The following is a 26,522-nucleotide window of genomic DNA, read 5'->3' on the forward strand; positions in this document are numbered from 1 at the left end:
TCCAAATAACTATGTTAAGTATCAGCAATTGCCATAATCTATCAATTAGAACGTGTGATCCTACATGAACCAAATATAAATTTCTGTCGTAAGAAACCACCATATTATTCACTTCACAGCTTTAAAATTTAATTTTATATGTAACGAAAGTTCAATGTTATGAATAACAAGCAACTACGTATCAGAAAAATGTCAACAATGGAATTACTCGCAGCACGCAACGAATAAAGAGGATTTGTATATGCAGCCCGGAGATAAAATAATGGCATATAGACAAAGTTCAAATTAAATAGAAACGTAAAGATTATTATTATTAATATTTTGGTTACTAGATTATATAAATGTTCAATTATAGATTATATAAATGTTTTCAGAAATGTTCAATTATAAATCAATTTGTCTAAATACCAATTCGTATGGACCTAAGCTAATGTTTACTCGTAATTTATTATATAAAAACGGTCATTTCCATATAAACCAGATCATTTAGATAATGATATATTGGCAACGAACGATTCTAAATTTGGACGTGATGGCGCTGGTAGTCTATAAACAGCTTGTACACAACTAAATAATCTTTGCACTAGTAAACATAATTTGCACTATTATTAGTATTCATAAGTAATGCACTATATAATTACGGTATGGAAATTTCTATGCAACTCTTCGGGAAGAAGTAATGCACTCATTATGACTGACCAAAGATAAGTAACCAGACAAAATTACACTGTCCAACGACACATATTTCATACCTTCTCTCACTTTTTACTGCTAAAATCTATACTACTTACTTAAACATATGCACGCTACATCCAATGTACACAAGGAAGTAAATATTGACACTTATAATTTTGCATGCTAATAAATATATTATCACACCCAAAGATATATGAACCAAATTGGATTATCTGATGTCAACAATCGGCTCTAAGGGTTAAAGAAAAAGGGAGACAAAAGGATCGGGGCCAAATGGCCCTTCTGCAAAACATAATCATGTTTTCAAATTACTATATTAATGAGAAGGGTCCCCTTCCTGAAGGGAAATGAACCCTTATGAAAATCGTTTTAACCCATTCTGGTTGGAAGCTTAATCAATTACGGAATGAATACGAGCCCCCTGTGTACGTTTATACTACCATGATGAAAATTAACTACAAGAAAATCTACTGATACCGCCATGTTAGTAATAATGATAGGAAATTATCTATACTACATACACAGACAAAGCTATATAATGACAGGCCTCGCTCCACGCAGCAATGAAATATTTTCAAAATGTTTCTAAAACATATTATCATTTTCCTTTAGAGAATGTATCCTACTTTCCTTAAGGAAATATATTCCATATGTTATTGAAAGCATTTTCCAAATAATACTGAAAATATTCTCGCATACCATCAAAAACGTAGAAATATTTTATAAGCCGTTACAAAAGTTTTCCAAAAACGTTTTCTGGACCATTTCCACACAGTACTGAAAATGTGTTTGAAACGTTTAATACAATGTTAACGGAATGGTTTTTAAAATGTTTCGCATGGAATATTTTAAAATTATTTACCAATAACACAGAAAATCATTTGACTAAAATAAAGAATTTTTTTCTAAATATTTTCACAAGGTATTGGGTACTTAGTTGAAATGTTTTCTGAAGATTTCTAATCCATTTTTAACAAAAATTAATGTTCTGTAAAATAATATTTTTAAAATGTTTTCGACTCATACCAAAAATATTTTCTATACATGACAAAAATATTTACTGAATATTTTCTGTACAGCACAAAAAATATTTAGAGAAAATTTTCTGTGAATGACAGAAAATATCTAGAGAATATTTTCTGTACATGACAAAATATTAGTACATTTTCTGTATCTGACAAAATATTCAGAGAATATAAGGTAGACATATCAAAAACATTTCCAAATTAGTTACCTTGGTGTTTTGTAACAGCAGAAAATGTTTAGAAAATATTGAACTAGTTTCAGATAAGAATTTGTGCTAAGAAAGAAAATATTTACGATTCATTTTTCAAATAGCAATTGATATGTTTTTGATTTGTTATTGTATGTAGTTTCAGAACGTACTTAAAGTACTTTCTAACGATTCCTGTTTTTCACATAGAATATTTTAAATTCTTTCTGAATATTTTTTCGTCATTACCACGATAACACCTACAGTTAGAAATACATTTCTTTCTTCAGAACTGAAGGAAATGGATAGTGAACAGTTTTCCAACTCTTGTGAGTTAAAATATCTGGATTTCATTTTTACCAATTGATGGGGTGGTTGAAGTCTGTGTATGTTGGAACCGGTTTAGAACACACGGAAACTTCTATTATCACATACATTTGTGGAAATAAATTCTAGTATTCTAACTTATAGGTTGTAGAAAGAAATGTATTTCAAACTGTAGGTGTTATGGTGGTAATAACGGAAAAATATTCAGAAAGAAATAGGCTTCAACGTCATCAAGGGATCTCATAAGCATTTACACTGGAATATCTGCAATGAGAGTTCTTTGAAACCCTGCCTTGTTCTGTTTATCGTAATGACTTATCCAATTTAGGAGCTGTAGATTTGACTGTTTTATCGTAAGAAAGAGCTTAGTATTTGCTTGTCACATGCTGAAATTCGAACAAACGAAATCCCGTTCAATTAAATATGTACAAAAAATAAAACCTCTGATGAAAGAATGAAAGGTTACAGAGTATTCACCCTTACCTAAAGTTCACAGGAATACAGTATCAGTCAATTATTATTCAAGTAAAGTGATTGACCAGAAATAGATGGTTCCGTGAGTGTCAACCAACAGGTATATTTCCTGATTCAGAATATAACCAGCGTTAACATACTTAGGTAATATAAAATGGCATAATTCAAACCTTACAGAAACTATACATTCCTAACTTGAGCAATGTCATTTTGTAGGAAGAAGCATTCGAATATATAATATGCCTTCTTCGAATGTGCAGAATAGGATGATTTACAAGGATTTAGCTAAGAACCACTGCAGCTTAGATTTCGCTCAAATAAAGCTGAACATATTCTTTAAGACACAAGGGAACTGAAGATTACGTACACCGAATTTCTTAATTGTTAAGTCTTTGCCTCATATCAACGAAATATAACCTGTACTATCCATTTATTTTGGCGAATGTTGCAATCTCCAGGTACTAGTATCACAGAATGTGATTTGGTTAACTGACCTATATTGTTTCAGGTAGCCCTTACTCTTTTATCTGTAATAGAACACCAACAGAGTGTGTTTACAAAAATAATAAAAGGGAGACAGTCAAAATACAAAAAGACTGATACTGAAGTGAAGAGACATTTTGCATCGATCAATAGAATGCTAGAGCAAGTGTTGTACAAATCTTCACTTCACTATCAACCTTTTCCTACTTTCACTGTTTCACTTTACTTACATTCTTTCTCTAAGCAGACTCTTGGCATTTGATACACAGATAAAGGAGTAAGGACTGACCCCAAAATATGTATAGTTAATTAAATTACCTTCTGTAATACTAGTGCCTGGACGTTGCAGCATAGGTAAGTGGTCGATGTTCAATACACCCTCCAGCGGAAATATGAATAACCTGTAGCTGCGTTCTTTATTTTTCTACAAAAGTTCTTGTTCGTGACCATCCGAAGGAGACTTCCATGAGACTAAACTCATGACATCACTCAATGAATTTACAACTTTTAAAACACAAGAGTTTCAATCATCGACATTATTTATTTATACAAATTTATATGTATTACCGGCGCCTACGGCCTTAAACCTGTCATGTATGAGAAATGACGCCCCTCGGTGAGCACACTACACTATCCGGGGAAAGGGGAAAGGAAACAAACGGCCTGGCCTGGGACTTGTATGTTAGCTACAATCCCGGCATGAATGAGAAAAACCAAGGTATAACTAACTTAGGACGGCTAGCTTGTAAAAGTTGTTACACTTTTTCGACCGAATGACCCCATCGGGTCTACTACCGACTACTCTGAAACGTTTCTAACTGAAAAGTAGATTTAGCACTTTTCTACTTGCTTTTAGATTTCACATTATGTGTTTGAAGTCTTATAGAAAAAAAGTAAATATTCACAGCCCTTTCCAATTGCAAATAACTGACATGAACGGAACTTACTTGTTACATTGTCATTATGATGCCGAATTACTCTTACGTACGAGCCAATACTTTAACTCGTACATGTACTTTCGTAAGCAGATTCCTGGAGATTTACATTTGTCTTTCTGGGTTCAACTGCAGCATGGTTTGCATGTGAATTAAATTTAACTGCAGCACTATACAATACAGGTTGTGGGACACTCAATATAGGTGATTCTGCCGATGACAGTAAATAAGTTACTGGTGTAACGTTGACTTCATTTGGTGATTAACTGTCAGCAACAAATATGAATAAAATATTTTATACTGTAACTGATAAATGTAGGAAAAGCATGAAGTGCTTGATTACAATTTTCAATTTTCAACTACATTCACATATAATGACTAATTTGGCAAAGTGAGTGGTAATTAATTTCAATAGAAAATGATTTTGATAATTTTAAATACCAAATATATAGGTAATGAAAAGCAAACTCTGAACGAAACCAATATTTTAATCTCAGAAGTAGGTCATATATCGGGTGATTTCGTTAGTCCGTACCAGGCCTTTAAAGCGAAAACGGTGCGAGATATGTCCAACCTGAAAACACGTATCCCACTAGTTGCAAAGGACAACAGAGGGAAGTAAAAAGTTTCATCCCAGGGTTCCCCGCAGGGTCCCAGACGGGGTCCAACTCAAAATTTTCAAATGGAAAGAGGGGTCAAGTGGTATATCGCTTGAAAGCTCTTGTAAAAAGAAAGAATCTACAACAAGTCCCGATTCTCTACGATCACCCTATGCAAAATGGCGGCGGGTCAAAATGTCATCAAAATTTGCATTGAAAACAATATGGCCATCCCTATAAATCTGAAAGGGGCAGCCAGATGGAAAAAATGAAAAACAAGTGTCACATGATATTCAAAGGACAACAGATCGAAGTAAAAAGTTCGCCCCAGGGTCCCCCGCAGGGTCCCAGACAGGGTCTAACTCAAAATTGTCAAATGGAAAGAGGGGTCAAGTCGTATATCGCTTGAAAGCTCTTGTAAAAAGAAAGAAGCTACAACAAGTCCCGATTCGCTACGATCACCCTATGCAACATGGCGGCGGGTTAAAATGTCATCAAAAGTTGCATTGAAATGAATGTGTAAAAACACATATTCCAGTGGAATTGGCGGTAAAATTGCTGGACAGTGCCCGGTAGCCCTGGAGAGTTGTGGTGTTCATCATAAAAACACATCAGCAAGTGGTGCACACAGCCGAAATATTGAGTCAATGACACTAGTCGGTCGGGAGAAAACAACTGTTTTCACTTTGCTTGCACATAATTCTTTGAGATGTGGAACGAGTCAAGCATGCTCTACCAATCCTGCATCTATTTTATAAGAGGTCTGGGGCTCTTCCCAGATCTTGACCTTGGTGTCCGCACAGGATGTGTGTTTGAAAGCCCTTTGTCGGTAGTTCTGATGTTGCTTCTTAGGGTGACCTCTCCCCTCCCAGACCTCCGACACTATGGGATCAAGGAAATTGAACACTGTATCCTCCCGACTGGCTAGTGCAACGGACGAAATATTGCGGCTGTGTGCACTACGCGATGATTTGTTTCCATGATGCACACCATAACTCTCCAGGGTACAGCAATTATACGGAACATTCCTTTGGACATGTTGTTTTGCACGATTTGCCCGCATTCAGCCCAGACCCCAAAACAGCGGTATAAATAGATCTGTATTCTGGACTTGCCGTGTGCTATCCAATGACGTATAAATCTTACCAATCCTCGAGTGTCACGTTGCGACCCTCTCCGCGTTATTGTGTTATTTCCGTTCGAGAATGCATTTTCCCCCAATTCCCGACCTAGGTTTGAATGATGTCACAGCCTGGTTTGTCTGTATACCTATCTTAAGCTCAGTGTTCCACAGTAACAACAGGCGAATAATGGGATTAACGCAAGGTTCCAGCCCTGCCCTTACCTGCCCTTTTCTTCCCTATGCGTCGTGTAAAAGTGAAATTCATGAGACATTATTAATGTCGTGAAACGTATAACTTCAAATGAAATACCGAAATGAATAAACATACACATCTTTGATAACGATTACTGCAACTGGATTGTGCTGTTTGCTGGATTATGTTTGTTGTACAAAACATACGCCTTTCGAGAGAAACAGTCGCAGACAACCTTGAATTGAAAGGCACGAATGTGTGGTACGCTGGAACACAGTTTGTTCCACAGTAAGTTGAGCAGGCTTTGCTGAAGGGTCGTTAGTACGAATTGTAGTTAAGTACTTGTGGTGTGCAAAAGTAATACACGCTACAAATTGAGTTGTGTGTGTGTGTGTGTCAGAAGGCTTCCATTTCGTTGTAGAAGGTGGCACGTACTACCGTAATATCGTGTGTTAGTGCAGTGTCGGCTAAAGCCAGCATTGTATTGGAACAATGCCATATACGAACGGGGAGGCATTGACATGTTAATGGTGTTAGGGGAATGTAGGCTAAACTATAGAGCTGCAGCAGGAAATTTATAACGCAAGGTTCCCACAGCGACAATCAATTTACCATAAGGTACTTCGAAGGTTAGCAAATCGTCTGAAACAAACAGAGCGCATACCTCCTCAATATGGGTTTCACAAACATGCTCCGATTGGATATGACAACGATGTCGTTATTGATGTTTTGGCTGCTGTCGAAGTACGTCCTAATGCACCCTCAAGAGATATTGTCCGAGATCGCGGAATTAGTCAAAAAAGTGTACTGCGTATACTGTGGAAGCATAAACGCCACCCGTTTCATATCTCCTTGTGCCAGGTGCTAACAGATGCCGACCGTAATAAGCGCCTCCAGTTTTGTAATTGGGCCCGTCAGAAATTGAGGACAAACCCAACGTTTTGCAGTATGTACGTGCTGTGGACAGACGAAGCAATATTTACAAGTGATGGTCATGTCAACCTACACAATGCGCATTATTGGGCTGCGGAGAATCCGAACTGGACACTGCAGATCGACCGACAAAGTCGTTGGAGCATCAATGTGTGGGGTGGTATCATTGGAACACATGTAATTGGGCCCTGGTTTATTGATGGAAATTTAACGTCGGCTCTGTTCCATCAATTCTTGACAGAACATCTACCGCAATTGTTGGAAAACATCCCACTTCATGTGCGGCGTAATATGTGGATGCAATTGGATGGTTGTCCAGCACATGCTGCTCGTATATGCAGAGGTGCAATAAATACTTCATTTCCGCAGCGTCGGTTAGGAAGAGGGTCCAATACTCCTTTCCCTCCTCGCTCTCTTGACTTTACGTGCATGGACTATTATTTCTGGGGTCGACTCAAGGAGGTTGTTTACACGAATAGACCAGCTACACCAGAAGATATGAGGCAACGTATAACGACCGCATTTCGAAGCATAGAGAGGCAGATCTTGAAGCTGTGGGCTATAATTATTATCGCCGTCTGGACTGTTGTCTTGGTGTACATGGACGACAATTTCGATAAAACGTGATGTAAAACGTGCTGTGCGAAGTGCAGATCTGTTACATAACGGACAGCAGCCGTCTGCAAGGTAAATATGATATATCCTTTGTACGCTATGCGATGGTAAATTCATTCTTAGAACAACGTTAGACTTTTCAATATAATATGCTTACCTGTCCACCATAACACTTCCATTTCCATACTGTGTATGTACCAGTGTTGACTACGAGACGAGACAAGACAACACTTTTCAGTAGTGTCACGAAAGAGGACTGAACAGTCTCTGTAGTATTGTACCCGGAAAACGTATGTTACCAAGGAAATATAGCTGTTCAAAATGTTCAGGGTCATCCCTCCAGCACAATCAAACAACTGCTAATTTGGAGGTGGACCCTGTCTGGATATCTAGAACTGGTTACCGTGATATGTTGTACTTTTGAAATAATGAGACACTTGTTTTTCAGTTTTTACGTCTGGCTGCCCGTTTCAGATTTATAGTGGTGGCCATACTGTTTTCAATGCAACTTTTGATGACATTTTGACCCGCCGCCATGTTGCATAGGGTGATCGTAGAGAATCGGGACTTGTTGTAGCTTTTTTCTTTTTACAAGAGCTTTGAAGCGATATACCACTTGACCCCTCTTTCCATTTGACAATTTTGAGTTGGACCCCGTCTGGGACCTTGGGACGAAACTTTGTAGTTCGCTCTGTTGTCATTTGCAACTAATGGGATGCGTGTTTTTCACTTTGTACATATCTCGGACCGTTTTCGATTTAAAGACCTGGTACGGACTAACGGAACCACCCGATATATATATATATATATATATATATATATATATATATATATATATATATATATATATATATATATATATATATATATATATATATATATATATATATATATATATATATTGTATATATGTTGTATATTTCTTGATCTTGTTTAATACACTATATGATATCACACAGTATTTAAAATTGATATTACACTTTGAATTTAAAAGTAGAAAACAATGTATATTTATCCAAACTGGATTCAAAACATTCTTCATGAACATAGTCAAAGTGGTTGTCAGCCTCCTCGGATATGTCTCCTTCCGTCTTATTGTGTGTTATAGAAGAAAAATCTCGTCCAGTTCTTTACCAGGAGGTAATGTGCCTAAGATCGATGACACATTCCCGCGCTGGTTGGCGATGCTGATACGTTGGAAAAGGAATGCAGTAGCTCGGGGGTCACCAGTTTTGATTGCTATTCGATGACCAACTTCATTAATTAAATTAAATCCTTCGTGACCCCAAGACCCACTGGTTTCTATTGCTACTGTTACAAACCAATATTTGTCCAATAGGTTTGAGTATTTTAGTCTTTTGTCTGATTCTCTGTGAGCGGCGACGAGACCTGCCTGAATTGAAGAATGGGGTAAGTTGGAAGGAGCAAACGTATCGGAACATGTGAAATCCCAGACTAGTGCTTTTCCATTTTTCCACGGTACCAAGGTCATGCCATCAGGCCTTTTACCATCAGAGCGGCAACAACCATTTGGTTCTTTTATTGAAGGAACTCCCGCTGAAAGGAGGGCTCTACAAATAATGTCGTTTACAATATGATGTCGAGATTGTCTTCCCGCACTTTTTTTTACATGAAAGGCCATGTAATCCTTTATTATCAACATATGCGTTGCAAGCAGGACAAAAGTGAGGCTCACAAATATTAGCACCTAAGCGCAGAGCTGTAGCAATACGAAAGCTCTCATTAGAAAGGTGTAGGCCGAGTGTGTGAGAAGGTAGGGCTTCAAGCCATGCTCCGTTTTTGAAGGAAGAGACAGCTAACAGCCTGGCTTTGTCATCTGGGTTATTAGTTGATGATAGGAGTGAAGATAAACGAAGCTTGACTATAGGTTCATCCCAAACAGACTGAACATGTCTTTTGTCGATAGGTGGGGGATCCATTCCAACCAGACTAGTCCATTTATCGGTGCATTCGTGTACCGGTGCATCGGTGTATATATTTGCTACGAGTAATAAAATAGAATGGTCTTTGTACCAAATTAATCTGTGAAAATTACAAAGGATACGGTACGTATTTAATACATGCTATAGCGCTTGACATAAATTTACCATCTTCGGTATAAACACCAATTGCTAAATTCGAACTTCTACACTTTAAATATTTCACAAAATACCAGCATTCCAAGAAGTAGACCTGAAGACACTCTTGCTAATTATGTCCATGGATAGTACGAAAAAAATATTGAATATCTGTTGGTAACATTATTTTCTTGATTTAGTGGGAAATATCCTTTCTTTCACTACACATTTGTATTGAGTTTAGAAATTAAGATAATCTATTATCAAATCATATTTTAAATTCGTGAACCATACGTCCTACCTATCAGGACGAAAGTGTGATATAATACTTCACGTATTATTCGAGAAAAAGATAATTGAAATTCCTTTTTTAAAAAGGCAAGACAAATTGACTTTTTGACTTTAGACTGTCTAAGTATCTGGGTACATTATCAAGAGCCATATACGAGGAATACAGAAAAATGCATATCATAAATTTCATAGATTATTTTACAATTGTACTCGCGAGACATGCTGACACGCACAGCTCAGGCTTTGAATGTGTACCGGATTATCACTATCTATTAATATCTCTATTTTACTTAATTACCAGCTTGAAGATACAACTTTACGAAAAAATCTAACTTCAAATTTCGTGGCAAGCATTCCCATCAGGATCCGAGCCAAATTTTAAGAAGTAAGGATGAAGATGAGGTAGGGAGTCTGCTTCACACTCAGACGCTTTTACTCCCGAAGAACCCGAGAAGACAAAAGAACACTTGCTCAATTTGACAGAAGGATGGGTGCACGTTAGAGCCACCAGGCATGGGAGCACATAGGAAAAAAATATCACGTTATGGTCGGGATTTGAACCAGGGCCACCCGATTCGTGGTCAAACACACTACTGCCTGGATCAAAATGACTATGCTTTATAATCACTTCCGTAAATAAATAAATAAATTAATAATAATAATAATAATAAAACGTATGGATCCTATCCATGATAAAACCAAAAAGAAACACAAAGACTCAGATTAAAAACAAGAAAAATTCTTTGCCCATCCTGGCGTATTTGGAATTCCTTTTCAAGGACCATTCTATCACAGCACACATAATACAACGTTACTCAGAGCACATTTCCCAAGGTCACAAAAATTAGTCATTAGTTAAAATTTCAGACAATGCTTTTCTTTTCAAAACAAGACAGTACTGCGTAAATTTTAAGGGGAGAAATGACACCAATGTTTATAGTGTAAGTCTTTGTACGGTCAGCGACAGTAATAAGTGGAGGTTGGATCCATAAGTAATGATAGCTTTCTCCAGTAGCAGGATAGTTTCACTGTATGTCTGATAGTTGGACAACCAACATGACAGCAAATACATGCCCGAAAACATAACATGCCAGGATATTCCTCCATTTGGAGGAAAAAGTATTACTATCTGAGAGCATCACTTAGAGAAAGAACCACGAGATAAATCTGCAGAAATTCCATTCACTTTAAGATCAAAGAGATAGGAATTAATACAAAGAAAACGAAAAGAATAATACGCATCATGCAGAGACCGAAAAAGTATGGAAAGCTAAACAAAATGAGAAAAGAAGGAAGGAAGGAAAGGAAAGAGCAAAAGACATGGGAATAAATTAAATTTTAACACTTAAGGATAAACAGTGTCCGTCTTTCTCCCCTGCACCCATCTTGGGTTTTCTCCCTTCATAGAATAAATCTCTTTCAGTATCAAACGCGAACATCATTTATAGTGTTTAATTCCTTGAAAAAATTTTAATTTAGTCTAGCCCGAGACTCGAACCCCAGACCCTTAGAATGGCAGCCAGACGCTGTAACCACTTACCTACACACGCTATAGCAACTTGTTTATAAACCATCCATTACCTGCGCCGTTATCAAACGTCTTAAATCAGCCATTGTCGGGAAAAAAATGAAATGAAATCTTTAAGTTTTACGTCCCACGGTTATGCCGGTTAGGCTAAAGGAGACGGTGATGATGAGTAATGAATGAAATGGTGGAATGAAGAAAGTGGGAGGAAACGGGAGAACCCCGAGAAAACCCACGCACACGGTGTTTGTCCACCACAAAGTTCACTTGGCGGGGGCTGGGATCGAACCCGGGACCCCAAGCACCAGAGGTGAATGCTCTACCACTGAGCCACCGCGGCCCCGCCATTGTCGGGAGTTACACTGGAAGTTTGAATTTTATTTACGGCCTTTAGCCATCTACGACAACAGGCCCCATGTTTTCATTAAAAGTATTTGTTCTGTAGATTAAAATCGAGAATAACTTAATCTATACTCTTACTTACTGTTGTCAATATAATATATATATATATATATATATATATATATATATATATATATATATATATATATATATATATATATATATATATATAATTGCGAAATGGGTCTTCAAGACTGTAATCGCACCACTAATTACATCTGGTAGCGGTGTTACGTAACACACACATTAGAAATAAAGCTTCGAAACGCAAGTTGCACGTTGTGCCGTGCATAAGTCGGTAAGGTGTCTGCTTATTGAGTAGGCAACTCGAGTTCGAGTCTCGAGTACACCAATTACTTTTTCCTTCAAAATACATTTCTATATTTTTATATATGTTATTAATAATTGCTTTCTTGCATTTTTTGTAAATTATCTTGAATTAGTGAAGGTTCAGTAAAATCAAGAAGGTTAACATACATATATATGATTGTTTTATCCGTATGTACACTCCAGAGATGGAGCGGGTAGGGGGGCCGCGGGTCAACAGAACGTGACCCACTGCAATCCCCCACCCACCAGGACCCACTCTGACTTAAGAACGTATTACGACCCACAGACTCATTCTGCTCAGTGCATTGTAGACAGCTTCTGAACACTGGTGAATTTGTCTACTTTCAAGGCATTCTTTTTCTTTCCATTTGTTTCTATTGACAAAAGAACTTAAGGAAATTTTAGATATTGATATTTGCAATTGTAATAATAGCAATAGGACTTATTTGAGACGCAGCCTGTGATTTCGTAGAGGAGCTAACTACTGGGAAAAATGTTTGAATCATGTGTAATATATGAATTATTATATAAAAAATTGAATGTGACTATATGTGCATGATCATCATATCCAAATTGCAAAGTCAAATGAAATGATTTTTGGTATATACTTAAGCCTCAATCTCAACTAGGAAGTTAACATACATGTATCGGTTTCATTATATTACATATTCTAAGAGGGTCCGAATTTTTGCGAAAAATTTAGTATCTCGCAAGCCGTTCAAGTTGGAGAGCTGATTTTCAGTAGATTAATTCTTTATCTAATATAAATAAAATAAAGAGTTTGTTTGTGTGTTTGTCTGTATGTCTGCCTGTCTGTCTGTGTGCGGCCTAGGAACCAGACGAGTGGACCGAGAGTTACCAAATTTTGGTGAGCCCAGGCCTCAGATCAAGACGAAGCCGTTTTTTCAAATTTCGAACCAGGGGGTCTCAGAGGGGCTTCTACCGGAACCGGCTTGGGAACCAGAAAAATAGACCGAGAGTTACCAAATTTTAGTCACAAATACCTTGGGCCACGCTCCAGATCAAAGTTAAACGTTTTTCTCAAAATTCGAACCAGGGGTCTCAGGGGGACGTTTATCGGGACATGTAAAGGTAGTAGAAAATTTCCGATATTAGTGTCGAATTCATAGGTCTCGCGGTCGCTAAAATCAATAATGAAGCTCCTCTCGCAATAAACTTCCAAATTCACGCTATTCGGCTTCTTGCCAGGGGTCACCGGGGGGAGCTGAAATATCGAAACATATAAAAGTAATCCAAAATGACCAATATTAGTGTCAAATACATAGCTTTCGCGGTCGCTAAGATCAATGGTGACACTTTTATTAGCGATGACTTGCAAATTCAGCTACCATTGTATGCAGACCGAGGGTAGTGATGGGCAGTGGGAATATTGCCGGTGGGAAGGAATTTAAAAATGGGAATATTCCCGGGTTTTTTCCCTGGCCTATAAATTCCCGGGAAGGAATTTATTTTCATTTCTTTCCATTATCCTCCAAATTATAAGAACCATATGACTAATTACTTTATTTTAATATATTATGATTTACTTCCAGGTTTTAGAGTTAGGATGTTAAAAAAATTAAAATTATTTGACGGTTTTTTATATAACTAATAATATGATTTTTTAAGTTCCATTTCCATTTGTACTAAAAAGTAAGGTAATTGTTTAGTTTTGGGGAGCCAAAACTAGCAAAAAGTAGGATGATTTGTGGAAGAAATGAGTTGATAGTAATGTTCAAGTAGTCAAGCAAGTATCGAACACATTTTTTAAGGCAGTAAGGGATTTATACAAAACGGAAAGGTAAGTGGAAGTGATTTATGTGAGAAAAGAAAGTGAATTGTTGGTAACGAATATAGAAAACAACGTGCCATGCGGGGTTAACCCGCCTTCATTCGCTAAAGCTCGCTCTGCAATGCCGTCTGAATTTAATGGTAACGTTATTTACCGTATGAAACCATAAAACAACCGTATCGGAATAGAATATCGCAAAAAAGTAGGTGCAAATGCTGGCCCCCAATGCTAAAGAACAGCCAAAATTAGCAAAATACTAATTTACAAATGATGAAAAGGAACCGTTTTTTAAAATAATTTAGAATTATGTAGAAATAGAGATGAAGTACTATTAATAAACCCTGAATCATCATTAGTAATAGACGTCGTGCAGTCTCCCATCTCTGACTCGAATTTCTGAAGAGGTACTCGGACTTCTTTTACATGTGAATTAATGTATGGGATTACGAGAAATAGGTAGAATGAAAGGTCGTGTATGGCAATGTTACGTGCTAAAATATAAAGATAAGTAAGTATCTTGCAAATTTTGTGAACATAAATATGTATGCGCAAATGTTGATAAATTGGTGAGACACGTATCTTCTAGCATTTACTCAATCTAATTGCTTTATAACATTTATAAATTTAATGTGTTCATAATATCAGTAATAGAGTCAAGTTGAGCAAATACATATAAATTTAAACTGTTCATTCATTCATTTAGAATTATGAATTATAAATGTTTCTATATAATTTACTATATATTTTTTTCACACATATTTAATTGATAGAACATATAAATAAATATACATTTATGAGTACTCTCTAAATATAATAAAGTGTTAGTAAAGTAACACAGTAGACTTCAGAATATACATTTTCCTGATATATAGAATCCTCTGTGGACAACAGTAATAATATGCTGTGATATAAAAATTAATTCAACTTTGAAATCATAATATAGTATAAATAATAGAATGCAATTTACTTTCTGATTGAACATAAATTTCCGGATAAATTCCCATTTTGGGAATCTTCCCGGGAATATTCTCAGGGAATATTCCCGAAAAATATCTTCCCGGGAATTTACCCATCACTAACCGAGGGTCCCATGTGTGTGTGTGTGTGGGGGGGGGGTTACCAAGATGTAAAAATAATCTAGAATGACCGATATTGGCGTCAATTCCATAATTTTCGCAGTCGATGAGATCAATGGTGACACTTTCATTAGCGATGACTTGCAAATTCAGCTACAATTGTATGCGGCCGGGAGTCAGCGGGGAGAGGGGATACGGAGACATTTTAAAGTAACCCAAAATGATCGATATTAATGTCACATCCAAAGTTTTCGTTGTCGCCGAAATGAATAGTAATACTTCCACAAGCGTTGACTTCCATGTACTGGCCCCATGCGAAGAACGGGTATATTCAGCTGGTATATATATATATATATATATATATATATATATATATATATATATATATATATATATATATATATATATATATACTTCTTTAGTTCTTTAATACCAATTGTGTATGTACTTTGCCAGTACATGTCCCATAACGTTAGTTTTTGTTGGAATATTTTATTCCCCCCACTCAGACTACGTTAACAAAATCGTAGTCGTAATTATTCGTACTAACTAACAAGAAGTAACTATAAAGTTATGTAGCTTCCTGTGTATTTATATAATCTTGGTATTTGCCTACAGTCTTCTTGTTCTATAAAATCCCTATATATCTGCTTAAAACAATTCGAGGAAATATATATATATATATAATTTTTTTTGTATATTTACGTTGTTATAATTTATATTAATGGTTGTTAACTTCTATATTAATATCACATTCATATTGAACCAGAATAGTCAAAATGGTAGCGAGAATTGATGAGATAAAGTAACTACGAACGTCATGATAGTACATTAACGAAAGCTACAGACACTTTCGTCGTGATCCGACTTGTTGAGTTGACTTTTGTTTAGTTATTGTTCATAATGGAACCTGAGCAATCCGAAGTAGGATTCAAATCAGTTAGTGTTAAATGTTTTTTCTAATGGCTGGCATGGAATTTTATTCAGAAAAATATGAATACAAATACTCAGACAGACGACTAACAATTGTCTTTTGGCGATATTTTTAGTCCTCTCGTAGAAACATTGAGTGATGATAGCAATTGTTTGCTTAGTAGCGATAGCGCTAAGGGACGGGTTTTGGTTGACAGTGTGTGTGTGAACACAGAGCCAAAGGTCGTTCACGCGAGTTGTTTAGATGGCTTGGCTGATAACAATTCATTCAGGGTCTCGTGCGAATCAGCTGTTTTGAAGTCGAAGGAAAATTAAAACGAAAGTTATTTTTCTTTAGGTTTTAAACCTGGAAGAATTGTGTATGATGATTCACGTGTAGAAAATTCATTTATGGCTTTTAATAATAATTTAGATAAAGTAAGTGTAGGCATTGCTTCAGACAGCTTTAGTAATTTATGTAAACAAATCCCTATTTGTGATGGACAAGATGATTATGTATTATTTCAATTTCTATTGTCAGTTTATAAAATAGCTAGATTAATAAGTAAAGATCAGTAAAGATCAAAATAAGTAAAGATCATAAAAACCTTTACAGCAATTTGATGTAAACCGTTCCAGAATATGATTATTTTTGTTAAATTTGGAAATACTACTTAAAATGACGTACTTCCAAGAAAGTTTAAAATGAGCGTTGCTTTTCTTCGTTACTTTGACACATGACCAATAGTTCTTGGCAGTTGTGATTAGTACAAGTTCTCGCGATTTCATTATTTTTAACAATATTGCCAACTTTAACATAATTTTTCATGTCTGCCGAACCACTAAAAATATCAAATTGCTATAAACGACACTATGATCTTCTCATATTTTCAAAAGAATCTGCGTAATTAAATGTGTTACTTATCTCGACATTTTTTCGAAATAAAGCCCCTCGAAAAAAGTCGAACTTTTAATTCCTTGTAAGTTTGTTTCCGTTTATTAGAAATACGTCATAGCCGGATCGTAATATTCTACAGTAACGTACTTCCGATGTGCATTGCCTCAGTTGCAGTTGCATTGTTACTGTTTTAGAAGCCTCCAAAATTGGGATGTTTTGGATTTTTGTGATACTGTAGCATCCATAGTTTGCAACACTGAACAATAAGTGCAATAATGTACGTTTTCGTTTTGTGTGTAAATTTGAAATTTGTAATAATCTGACGTAGTGCGGGTTGAAAATAAATATAATTTTATATTGAGTGGCAACACTGTAAGTCTGGTGTTATTAGCTAGTATGTCTGACTGTGCCCCCCTGCCGATAATTGAAAGATACAAAATTTCAGCGCTTTTTGTCTATTACTTTAAATATTAGAAGAACGTAACACGATAAATGAACCATCCTGTATTATATATATATATATATATATATATATATATATATATATATATATATATACAAGATAATTAACTACTGAAATTGTCGAAGTAATTTTATTCGTGTGGTAGACAGTATCACATTTATAGGTGTAAATGAAAAGTCTGGTGCAAAATTATACTGCTATTGGCGTTCTTTAATATCGGAATCAAAAATTCGTCCTAAATTAGTTAGCACCATTGAACAGTAGTGATTCCTACATTGTACTACTATCTAAATTCGTAACACTATTGACTTTATTTAGCCCTGGAATCATTCCTACCTTGGAATTTTATTTGGGTTTAGGTTTTCCGTTGAACATACATACAAGAGCTGTTAACAGTCGCATACCAATGTTATTTTCAAATTAATATATACCAATGGGGGAGAGGAGGGTAATTACTAACCCAATATTATTTCTATACATCTGAGTAAGGAACATATATGGCCATTTTGCGCTGGGCTCGCACTCACTTCTATCAACTGGGCTCGCGCTCACTCGGGCTCGTGAGCACCTCTCAACTGGGGTCGCGCTGAATTATTAAGCCCGAGTGCCGAGCTCGCGAGTCTCAAACTCGCAAGTTTGGACATTTCCCCAACCTTTCGGATTTAACCAACCGCCCTTCTCACTCAGAGGAAATTTAACTGGACTTGTGAAGAGTACGTCCTTCAGCAAATACCGTCACAGTTCAACCCTTAACATTTTGATTTTTTCCCTTTGAACAAAATTTCTGAGACATCCTTGTTACTGCTGTCTTTTTTATACTGAAATATGTTGGACATTGCTAGAACGTGTATTATCCCGTGCCATCAATACCTTCTTCAGGATGAGTAGTTTTGAAGAGAAGCAGGAACAATTTGTGCTAAAGTTTCCTAACAGCTTGTGCCCCTGCATATACATAGCAATTTTGCTGTGGGCTCGCGCTCACTCGGGCTTGTAATCACTTCTTTGAACTGGGCTCGCGATTACTCGAGCTGGCACTCACTTCTCTCAACTGGGCTCGCGATCACTTCTCTCAACTGCGCTCGCGCTCAATTATTGAGCTCGAGTCCAGATCAGCGCGAGTGCCGAGTTCGCGAGCGTCGGCCTAGCGAGTTTGGACACTTATGGTAAGGAAATGAATGTGACTATATTTGCTAAATCTTCAAACATTTAAATGAGATAAAATTAAATACCTACTTTAACGTCCCACAATTATGCATCGAGGCTAAGGGAGTCGGTAATTATGGGAAATTAACGAAATGGTGGAATGAACAAAGTGGGAGGAAGCGGGAGAAACCCAAGAAAATCCACGCATACAGTGTTTGTTCCGAGAAAACCCATGACACAGGGTTTGTTCACCACAAAGCCCACTTGGCGCGAGCTAGGATCCTCACCAGGGACCCCACGCATCAGAGGTGAACGCTCTACCACTGAGCCACCGCGGCCCCTCAAATATTTAAATGAAGTTTGCGGATGATGAGTACGGCTGGATGTATGATGACGTCATACAGCGTACAATGGCGTCACTTTCGGTTGCTGAAGGAACAAATAACAACACGCGCAGTTCAAGACAGTACGATATCCTCAATACTGAAAATATATGCTAAACTTAGTAAACAAACTAAAGATGGAACTATCTTTGCTACTACTTTGCAACTATCTTTGCAACTTTGATATGGAACTATCTTTGCACAAGAATTAATTGGTTATACACAATAACAGAATTCAGTAAAAATTATGGAATTTAATATATTTAAAACTATTTTCATACTTACCGTATTTGCGCATTACTTTGACTGGATGCAACTGCCACTTTCTGCTCGGTTCCGCTTCTGTTCCTAACAATCTTTCTTTCTTTTCATCTGTAGTGACATTAGAAAAAAAAAACAATAACCTTCGTCTTCTGTTAACAACTTCATTGCTACCACTGGTATTGGTAGCCTGGTCCTGAAACGTACCACACCGTGCCTTTCGTGAGAATTCAAGCGCCAAACCTTTGAGACTACTCACCAATTCTACAGATGGCTCCAATTTTCTAAACAATCGACAAACATCAAGCGCTTTGAACCAAGCTTGTAGTAGGCTCAGTACAAAGTTGATAAATTCAAGCTTCTTTTCAAGTTAAAAACAAACTAAAATAAACGTTGATTGTCGCTTGTCGCATCAGCTGTACATTGCTAAGCCAAAATCAAGGGAAAGCGACCCTTGATTTAAGCTTACGTGATAACTTCGTCTATGAGGAACATAAACTTTTCCTTTCGAACATTTGTATCTTTTCATTACGATACAGTTTGGACTTTTCATATAGAGTATCTCTGATAGAAATTTAGAAGTAAAATAGCACTAATTCAATTTTCCCTTTCTTTCTTTTTCTTTTAGTTTCGGTTTTTCTTTATTTTTGGTTCAGTTTGCATTAGGAGTCTGAAGTGGAGGATATGACCAACGCTATCTACTGGGTTTATTAGAATGTATTTTGTATCAGTACATCCAATGAACACTACCGAATTTGCAATCAAATCACGTGGAAACAAATCATGTGTGTTAAACTTTTGACATTATCCTAGATAAGTCTCGGAGATCTACAGTTCTACTAAAAATTGAGTATGCTATCGATTATGACAGTGACAAAATGAATGAATGAAAGTGAATGAAAGTGACATCCTCTATATATTCGAATAGTTCTCAAAAATATGTAAAAACAAACATTATTTCTATATTACTGTTGGATTTCTGGAAACGGAACTTTATCATGTTCTTTCTTTTTTTACTACGTTTGAATTCCACAGTTTTATCTGTTATCCGTGTTCTTCTTCTTCTTCTCTCCTCTTCTCTCTCTCTTTCTCTCTCTCTCTCTCTCTCTCTGAATCATTTCTGAATCCTGCGTAATATACATCCATTTTTCGTTGTGTCGGTTTCAGTTTCTCCCTACATCAACTCATGAATCGTCTTGGTTTTGTTATTTCATTTTATCGAACTAATACATGTGTAGTTTGAAATTAGAGTTGCGCTCATGTTGTTAGCTAATTTTAGTATGGAAGAGAAGAAAGGAGGAGAGAGAGAGAGAGGGTTTCTTTACCTGACACGATTATGGGATAAAATGTGTATATTAGGTGGCCTAACTGCACGGCGTTAGCTGTCGCAATTTTTTGATGCGGAGTGTACAAAGCCTTGGTATAGAAAAGACTTTCAATGTTTGAAGTGGTTTGACCGGGGATATGGGTCTCAGTATATTTGATAACGGTATATCTTGAAAACAGGGTCAGCGCAAAACCTGGGGTTTGACGGACAAAATGACTCATGACTTTGGTACTAAGAAAATTTCAATTTGTGTAGTGGCGGGGAGGGACTCTGTCTCCAGTCCCTTAATTGTTTTTTTCTGTAACTAAAATCTGGTTACGGCGAAAAACTTAGGGCTTTCAGCCAAAACGGCTTTGTACTAGTTTTGTACAAAACTTTGGCATAGAAAAAAAAACTTTCAGTTTCTAAAGTGAAGGAGATAAGAACATGGACCTTCCGAACACAGAGTTCACTTATGCGCCATTCCGTGAAACTGTAGTAATTCGGACGTACATAGGAACTATTCTACGCACAAAGCTACGAGTTTGGATACATTCATATCTCTCCTTAGCGTTGCAATTTTCACAATCAGCAATTGATATTTATTCTTGCTTATGAAAATTGCAACTCTAAGAAGCATGCACACATATTACATACACGAGATGGAATGTATGTATTTGTGTACCTTTCTATGTATCAATTTGTCAAGTAGAAATTAACGAAACAAGAATATAAAATTTTGGAATATAATGTTGAACATATGTTCATGTTTTTCTCTAAACCTTGTTTTAAATTTAACCATAAGAAGTTATTTTTTACTTTCCAGCCTTGACAAATTACCAGCAAGTACTGATAGCGTGTATGATGCATACGTAGATAAATTTCTGGCCGAACTTTCTCGTGAGTTGAAGGAAAGGGGTGATTCTGTGGTAATTGACACAGTCTCTGGACATTTTCCGGCACAGGTATAATTTAGATTCTATTAATAGCAAATTCGTAGATGATTGATTTTGTTGACGCCATAAGTGTTACGTTTACCTACGCTAATAGAAAAGGATCCTAAAAGTTAAGATGCCAATTTTTACTGTCATGCATACTATACTATGATATCCTCTTGGTAATACTTGTGATTTGTGTAAAAATCAGTTTCAAAACAATTACATATAATTGAAATTTATCTTAAATCTATCAAAGTATAGTAGAATAATTTTTTGTCCTTAGAATCAAGAGATATAATAATTCCTTTGATGCAGCAGTCAGGTTGACTCTCTTGATCCGAAATTGAATTAAGCATCAACGGAGCTACCACGTAAAAAACTATATGGTATTAACATTTTAAAATAATAGAATAATAAGTTTAGTAGTGCTTAGTAACTACAGAACTGTTCCTTGTAAATGAAAGTAGTCATACTATTCTAAAGTGGAAAATATTCAGGGAACTATTTTTAGTATGCATTTTAAACAATTTTCACAATTCATAATATATAACTTTTCCACAAATTTTCCAGTGTTTATTGCACAATCAGTAGATTTGTGGAGTGAGTACAGTACATTCATATCAATTTTCAAAATCCAGTAGAGTATTGTTCAATAACATTTATTAAATTTCGAATCGGCAGAAAAAAATACAGAAAATTTGTTCTATTGCTATGAAAATAGGTAATTGAAACTATACATTTGAAAAGTGTTTATTTTACCTACATATTACTACTTCAAATATAGTGCGTTCAAAAAGTCAATTTGTAGTGGATTATGGTAAAAAGGTGCAGGAAATATTCCGCTGCAGTAAATATTGAAAAATGAATTATCATAACTTAAAATCTCTAGTCTATTTTCTACATACTTTGTGAATATTCAAGTAAAATTTAGTGATCGATAAAATGCACGTAGCATATCTGTGAAAGCTTCCCTCAGCTTCAGGTTGATCATGATACTGTTCAACGGGTGCTCTTGAACTACTTTTCAATGAATAGTGTTTCACAAGTTCTCTCTACTTGTCACATACATGAAACACGTACGTTTCAACCAAAAAGCACTTGTTACTCCATTGTTAACATTCTACAAAAGACCTGTATTACTGGATACTCAACAGAACTCTGATCAAATTTTGAGCACAGCAACTGGTTTCAATTATGCAAACTGTCTTTATTGTGCAGTAAATGACTATATTAAGCAAAAAGTTAATGTGTAGCTAGTAACGCCCCTATCCACCTGTCTCCGCAAAAGAAACCGAAGGAATCTGACCAAACAAAAGAAATTTTAAAAAATCACCTGATTCCTCTGGACTCGTTCGAGGAGAACTAAGAGTAGACGGAGATACGAGGGAAGCACAGGTCTCGGCCGAGTTCTCTTTCAACGCATATCTATGATCTAATATTCGGATACGCAAAAAATTAAGAACAAATACAAAGAAAAACACAAAATTCAGATTTTCATATAACAATTCTATTATCACCAAATCTGTTGTGGTCAATATGAAGTCAATCATTAGTTGACTATATATTCACCATTAAAACAAATCAAAGAAGACAAAATTCAAAATATTAGAATTCGGTTCAATAGATATTTAACACAGGAATCCGGGCTCTAAACTTTCATTCAAAATTTCAAATTTCCAATCTAATTAATTTAAATCCATTTCTCAAATCTCGATTTTAATAAACTTATGTCTTCCAATAATTGATCAAAAAAGCTAAAATATGCAAAAGTGAAAAAGCAACTACTAATCGACAGTGTATACACCGACCAAAAATTCAAAAAGGCAAAGACAATTAAAAAATAACTAAATCTTGCCAACTCAAAACATTTATGAATAATCCGGGTTTCAATTTACTAAAAGTAATTCAAAACTCAAAAAAAAATACGTAAATATTTTCAAAACCAAAACATTATGCATAATCCGGGCTTTAATTTTTAATTTTTAAAAGCAGTAATTCAAATTCCAATGAAAATTCAAAATCCTATATAATTCATACACCTCAATACTACTAGGCTTCTAATTATGATAAAATTGTAAACAATATTTAAAAATTCAGAAAAATTCAAAAAAGCCATCTCAGTGATCCAATCATTCAACACACACATCAATTTCGAGATCTCTAGCCAATCACATGCAAAATAGCACTATAATAGCATTAATTAAAAGTTATACGAACTTTTGAATTAACCAAAAATTTTATAACTAATCTGAAAATGTAATCTTCCAATCAAAATACTAATTTCACCGGTCTAAAGAAATTCAGTTCTCACAAAGTTCTACAATTAATACTCAAAAAATAAGTGTTAATACTGCAAAAATAACAAAAAATACAAACAAATCACTAGCTTGTGTTTAATTCCAAGCTTAAACAGTCATTTATCCTAAATTCCTAGCTAAATAGAGGAAAAATAAGGCAATAAACCATTTTTCTAATTTTGAACACGAACTTTTGAATCAGCCTAAATCTAAAAGGTAAGGAGATGAACAACAATATTAGATTATGAACCACGTTTTGACCGATTTCTGGGGGTGAAAAAATCCAAAGAGAAAAGAAAGCAAAAAGACTGGCAAATTGTAGACAAGAAACACTAAAGATAAGCAGAAATGAACGATTTTAATTAACCAACATAAAGCCGAACTCTTTAGGAAGACACATTTACACCTCTACACATACAGTCTAAATAGGTCACTTACCATAGTTATTGAGACGTAAAAGTTCTACTCCTCTCTTTCCTTTACCTGTCCAGAATTATGAATCTGCGCCCTTAGGACTTCTCTTGGCCTCATAGCATCTAACCGACCGAAACAAACCACGGCAGTGTAACGTAGTTTTGTCAAAGCGAGCTTTTTTGAGTAAAAGAAACTTACGACAAAGGAAAAGAAATTCAAGAGAAAAGGTAATAGCAGCAATTGTAATAAATATTGTGTATAAAGGCTCAGAAGGAAAGCACAAACTTCACCAAAATAAGTTGCAACACAAGACATGACAATAGGTCAAACAGACCTAGCTGCCCACTTGAATCACACATCCGACCATTTCAAACAGTCCTAAAAATTTTAAAGAAGCAACAGAACTAACATAACAATATTTCACACGTATTAAACAGAATAAAATAACACGGAAATTCTTTATATTAGCGTTTTGTAACTTCACTCACTTTCAACCTACGTTACACTGGCGATCCACGTCCAACTTATCACACCATAACGAAAGCACAGCGAAGAGGCAGACTCAAGCAATCTTAAGAAGCTCAAGGCCAAGACATGCTATCCCTGTGTACCATAAGAATCAAGTCATCGCCTGGGAGCTTCCTCCCACCAAACGACAACTTGTTTTCCTATTCACGGTTGTCAGCTCTCAACACCTAAACTTTATTCTCTCGTTCTTTCTGACTTTTTTAAAAAACGACCAAACACTTAACTATCTAATTTTTTATACAAACAATGTAAAATCTTAAATATTTAAAAGTTCGCAATTATGAACGACTGCAAAGTAAGCAAAAAAACTAGATTTCTTTACAATAGGAATCAAAATTCATAACTCGATTCTCTATTGGCTCAAACCATAATAAAAAGGGAATCTAGGATACTAACGTAACAGATAGTTACACCTGCTGGCTCCTAAAGAAAAAATCACTAAACAAGAATTTTTTACATAGATAATTTGAAAATAAACATATATATATAAATGTCATAGATATTAAAATTCCAGTAAGTTTAAATATGTAAATGGTTAGTCAAAAATTATATATAACAATAATGTCACAAAATTTTTATTACAAAATTCTAAGAGTCTCAAAATTTAATTTTATAATTAATGTGTATCTATCAAATCTTAATTCTAGCAGAACAAAAGATTCCAGATCACCTAATAACACAAATTCTTGTTGATAAGTTAACCATTAAACAGACTACGCAAACTTTAAAATTATTTTACTAATTATACATTCTAAGTACCATTTATTTGAAAAAACTATTCACTATTGAAAATAGAAAACTTTTAGTTGATGGATTAACACAATAATACTAAATTTTTATAACAAAATTGTTTTTATCAATTCCAAAAAATATAATCTTTTTTTATATTTTTAATGGAAAATTTTTAATGGATATTACAAAATATAAGCTTCCAACAACACAAAAAGTTTAATTGATGGCCATCAATTAAGAAAATATTATTATTGGAATTAAAGAACACAGAATGAATTTCTTAATTTTTTTACGATAAATTAAGGACATTAAACTTAGAATACATTAATTTTCTCCTTCCAGAACCAGACTTTTTTAAAAAGTCAATTGTAGCGAGGCTCTCTACAAATTTAGTTTCCGACACGTGACTTCTGTGGTATGACCCCAAGTTATCATTTTCATCTGTGATCATCTGTTATCATTTTTATCTGTAACTATTGGGTGTTAAAAATTTTCTAATAACATATGGTGCATGCCATTTATCACTCAGTGACTTGGCTATCTTATCCTTTAAAGAAGATTTTATGTGTGACCTTAACAAAACCTTATCACCAATACTTTGGTAAACATCCCTTCGACGTTGCAACATTAACTTTCATCTACGATTTCACCTTTTTTCATATTTGACAATGCAAATTGCCAAATATCAGATGTTTTCCCAGCGAGGTCTGACTCTGCAATATCCCATCGCATTTCAAGAGGGGTGTAATTTGGACGTCCAAAAAAGGCTTCGCTAGGTGACATCGAGTCCAGAATACTTGCTCAAATTTAAGGTATATTGAGGGTATGGAATGAGAATAGACTAAAGATGCTATTTATCTTAAAAGTACGTTCTCAACGATGATTTTCTTGTCCTTATAAAGCTCTCAGAGATATTCCCACCTGGATGGTATGGTCTCAATTTAATATGTTTAATACCTAATCCGAAAAGGATTTTTTTAAAAATGATCCGAAACAAGGAGAGAAGCATTATTAGTTGAAATAGCTTCTGGGAAGCCTAATCTTCTAAATATCTCTTAAATCCTATTGTATATAGTTACAGAAATAAGTGTTCTTAATTTTTCCAGAACAAAAAATCTGCTGGCATTATCCACACTTATTGAATTTATATACTCTTGAATTT

At 35.4% G+C, this 26,522-nt stretch overlaps 1 protein-coding gene across 1 annotated transcript in view; it reads left to right on the forward strand.

The window, feature by feature from the left end:
* Positions 1–26,522, forward strand: part of LOC145692415 (uncharacterized) — a 139,865-nt gene that overhangs the window by 82,506 nt on the left and 30,837 nt on the right. Inside the window, exon 3 of the mRNA XM_081767721.1 lies at positions 21,278–21,416. Within this exon, the coding sequence (XP_081623847.1) occupies positions 21,278–21,416 (139 nt within the window). The remainder of the gene's footprint in view (positions 1–21,277; positions 21,417–26,522) is intronic.

Source organism: Thermobia domestica, chromosome 8, assembly GCF_964235325.1.
Source record: "Thermobia domestica chromosome 8, izTheDome1.hap1.1, whole genome shotgun sequence".
Lineage (NCBI taxonomy): Eukaryota > Metazoa > Arthropoda > Insecta > Zygentoma > Lepismatidae > Thermobia > Thermobia domestica.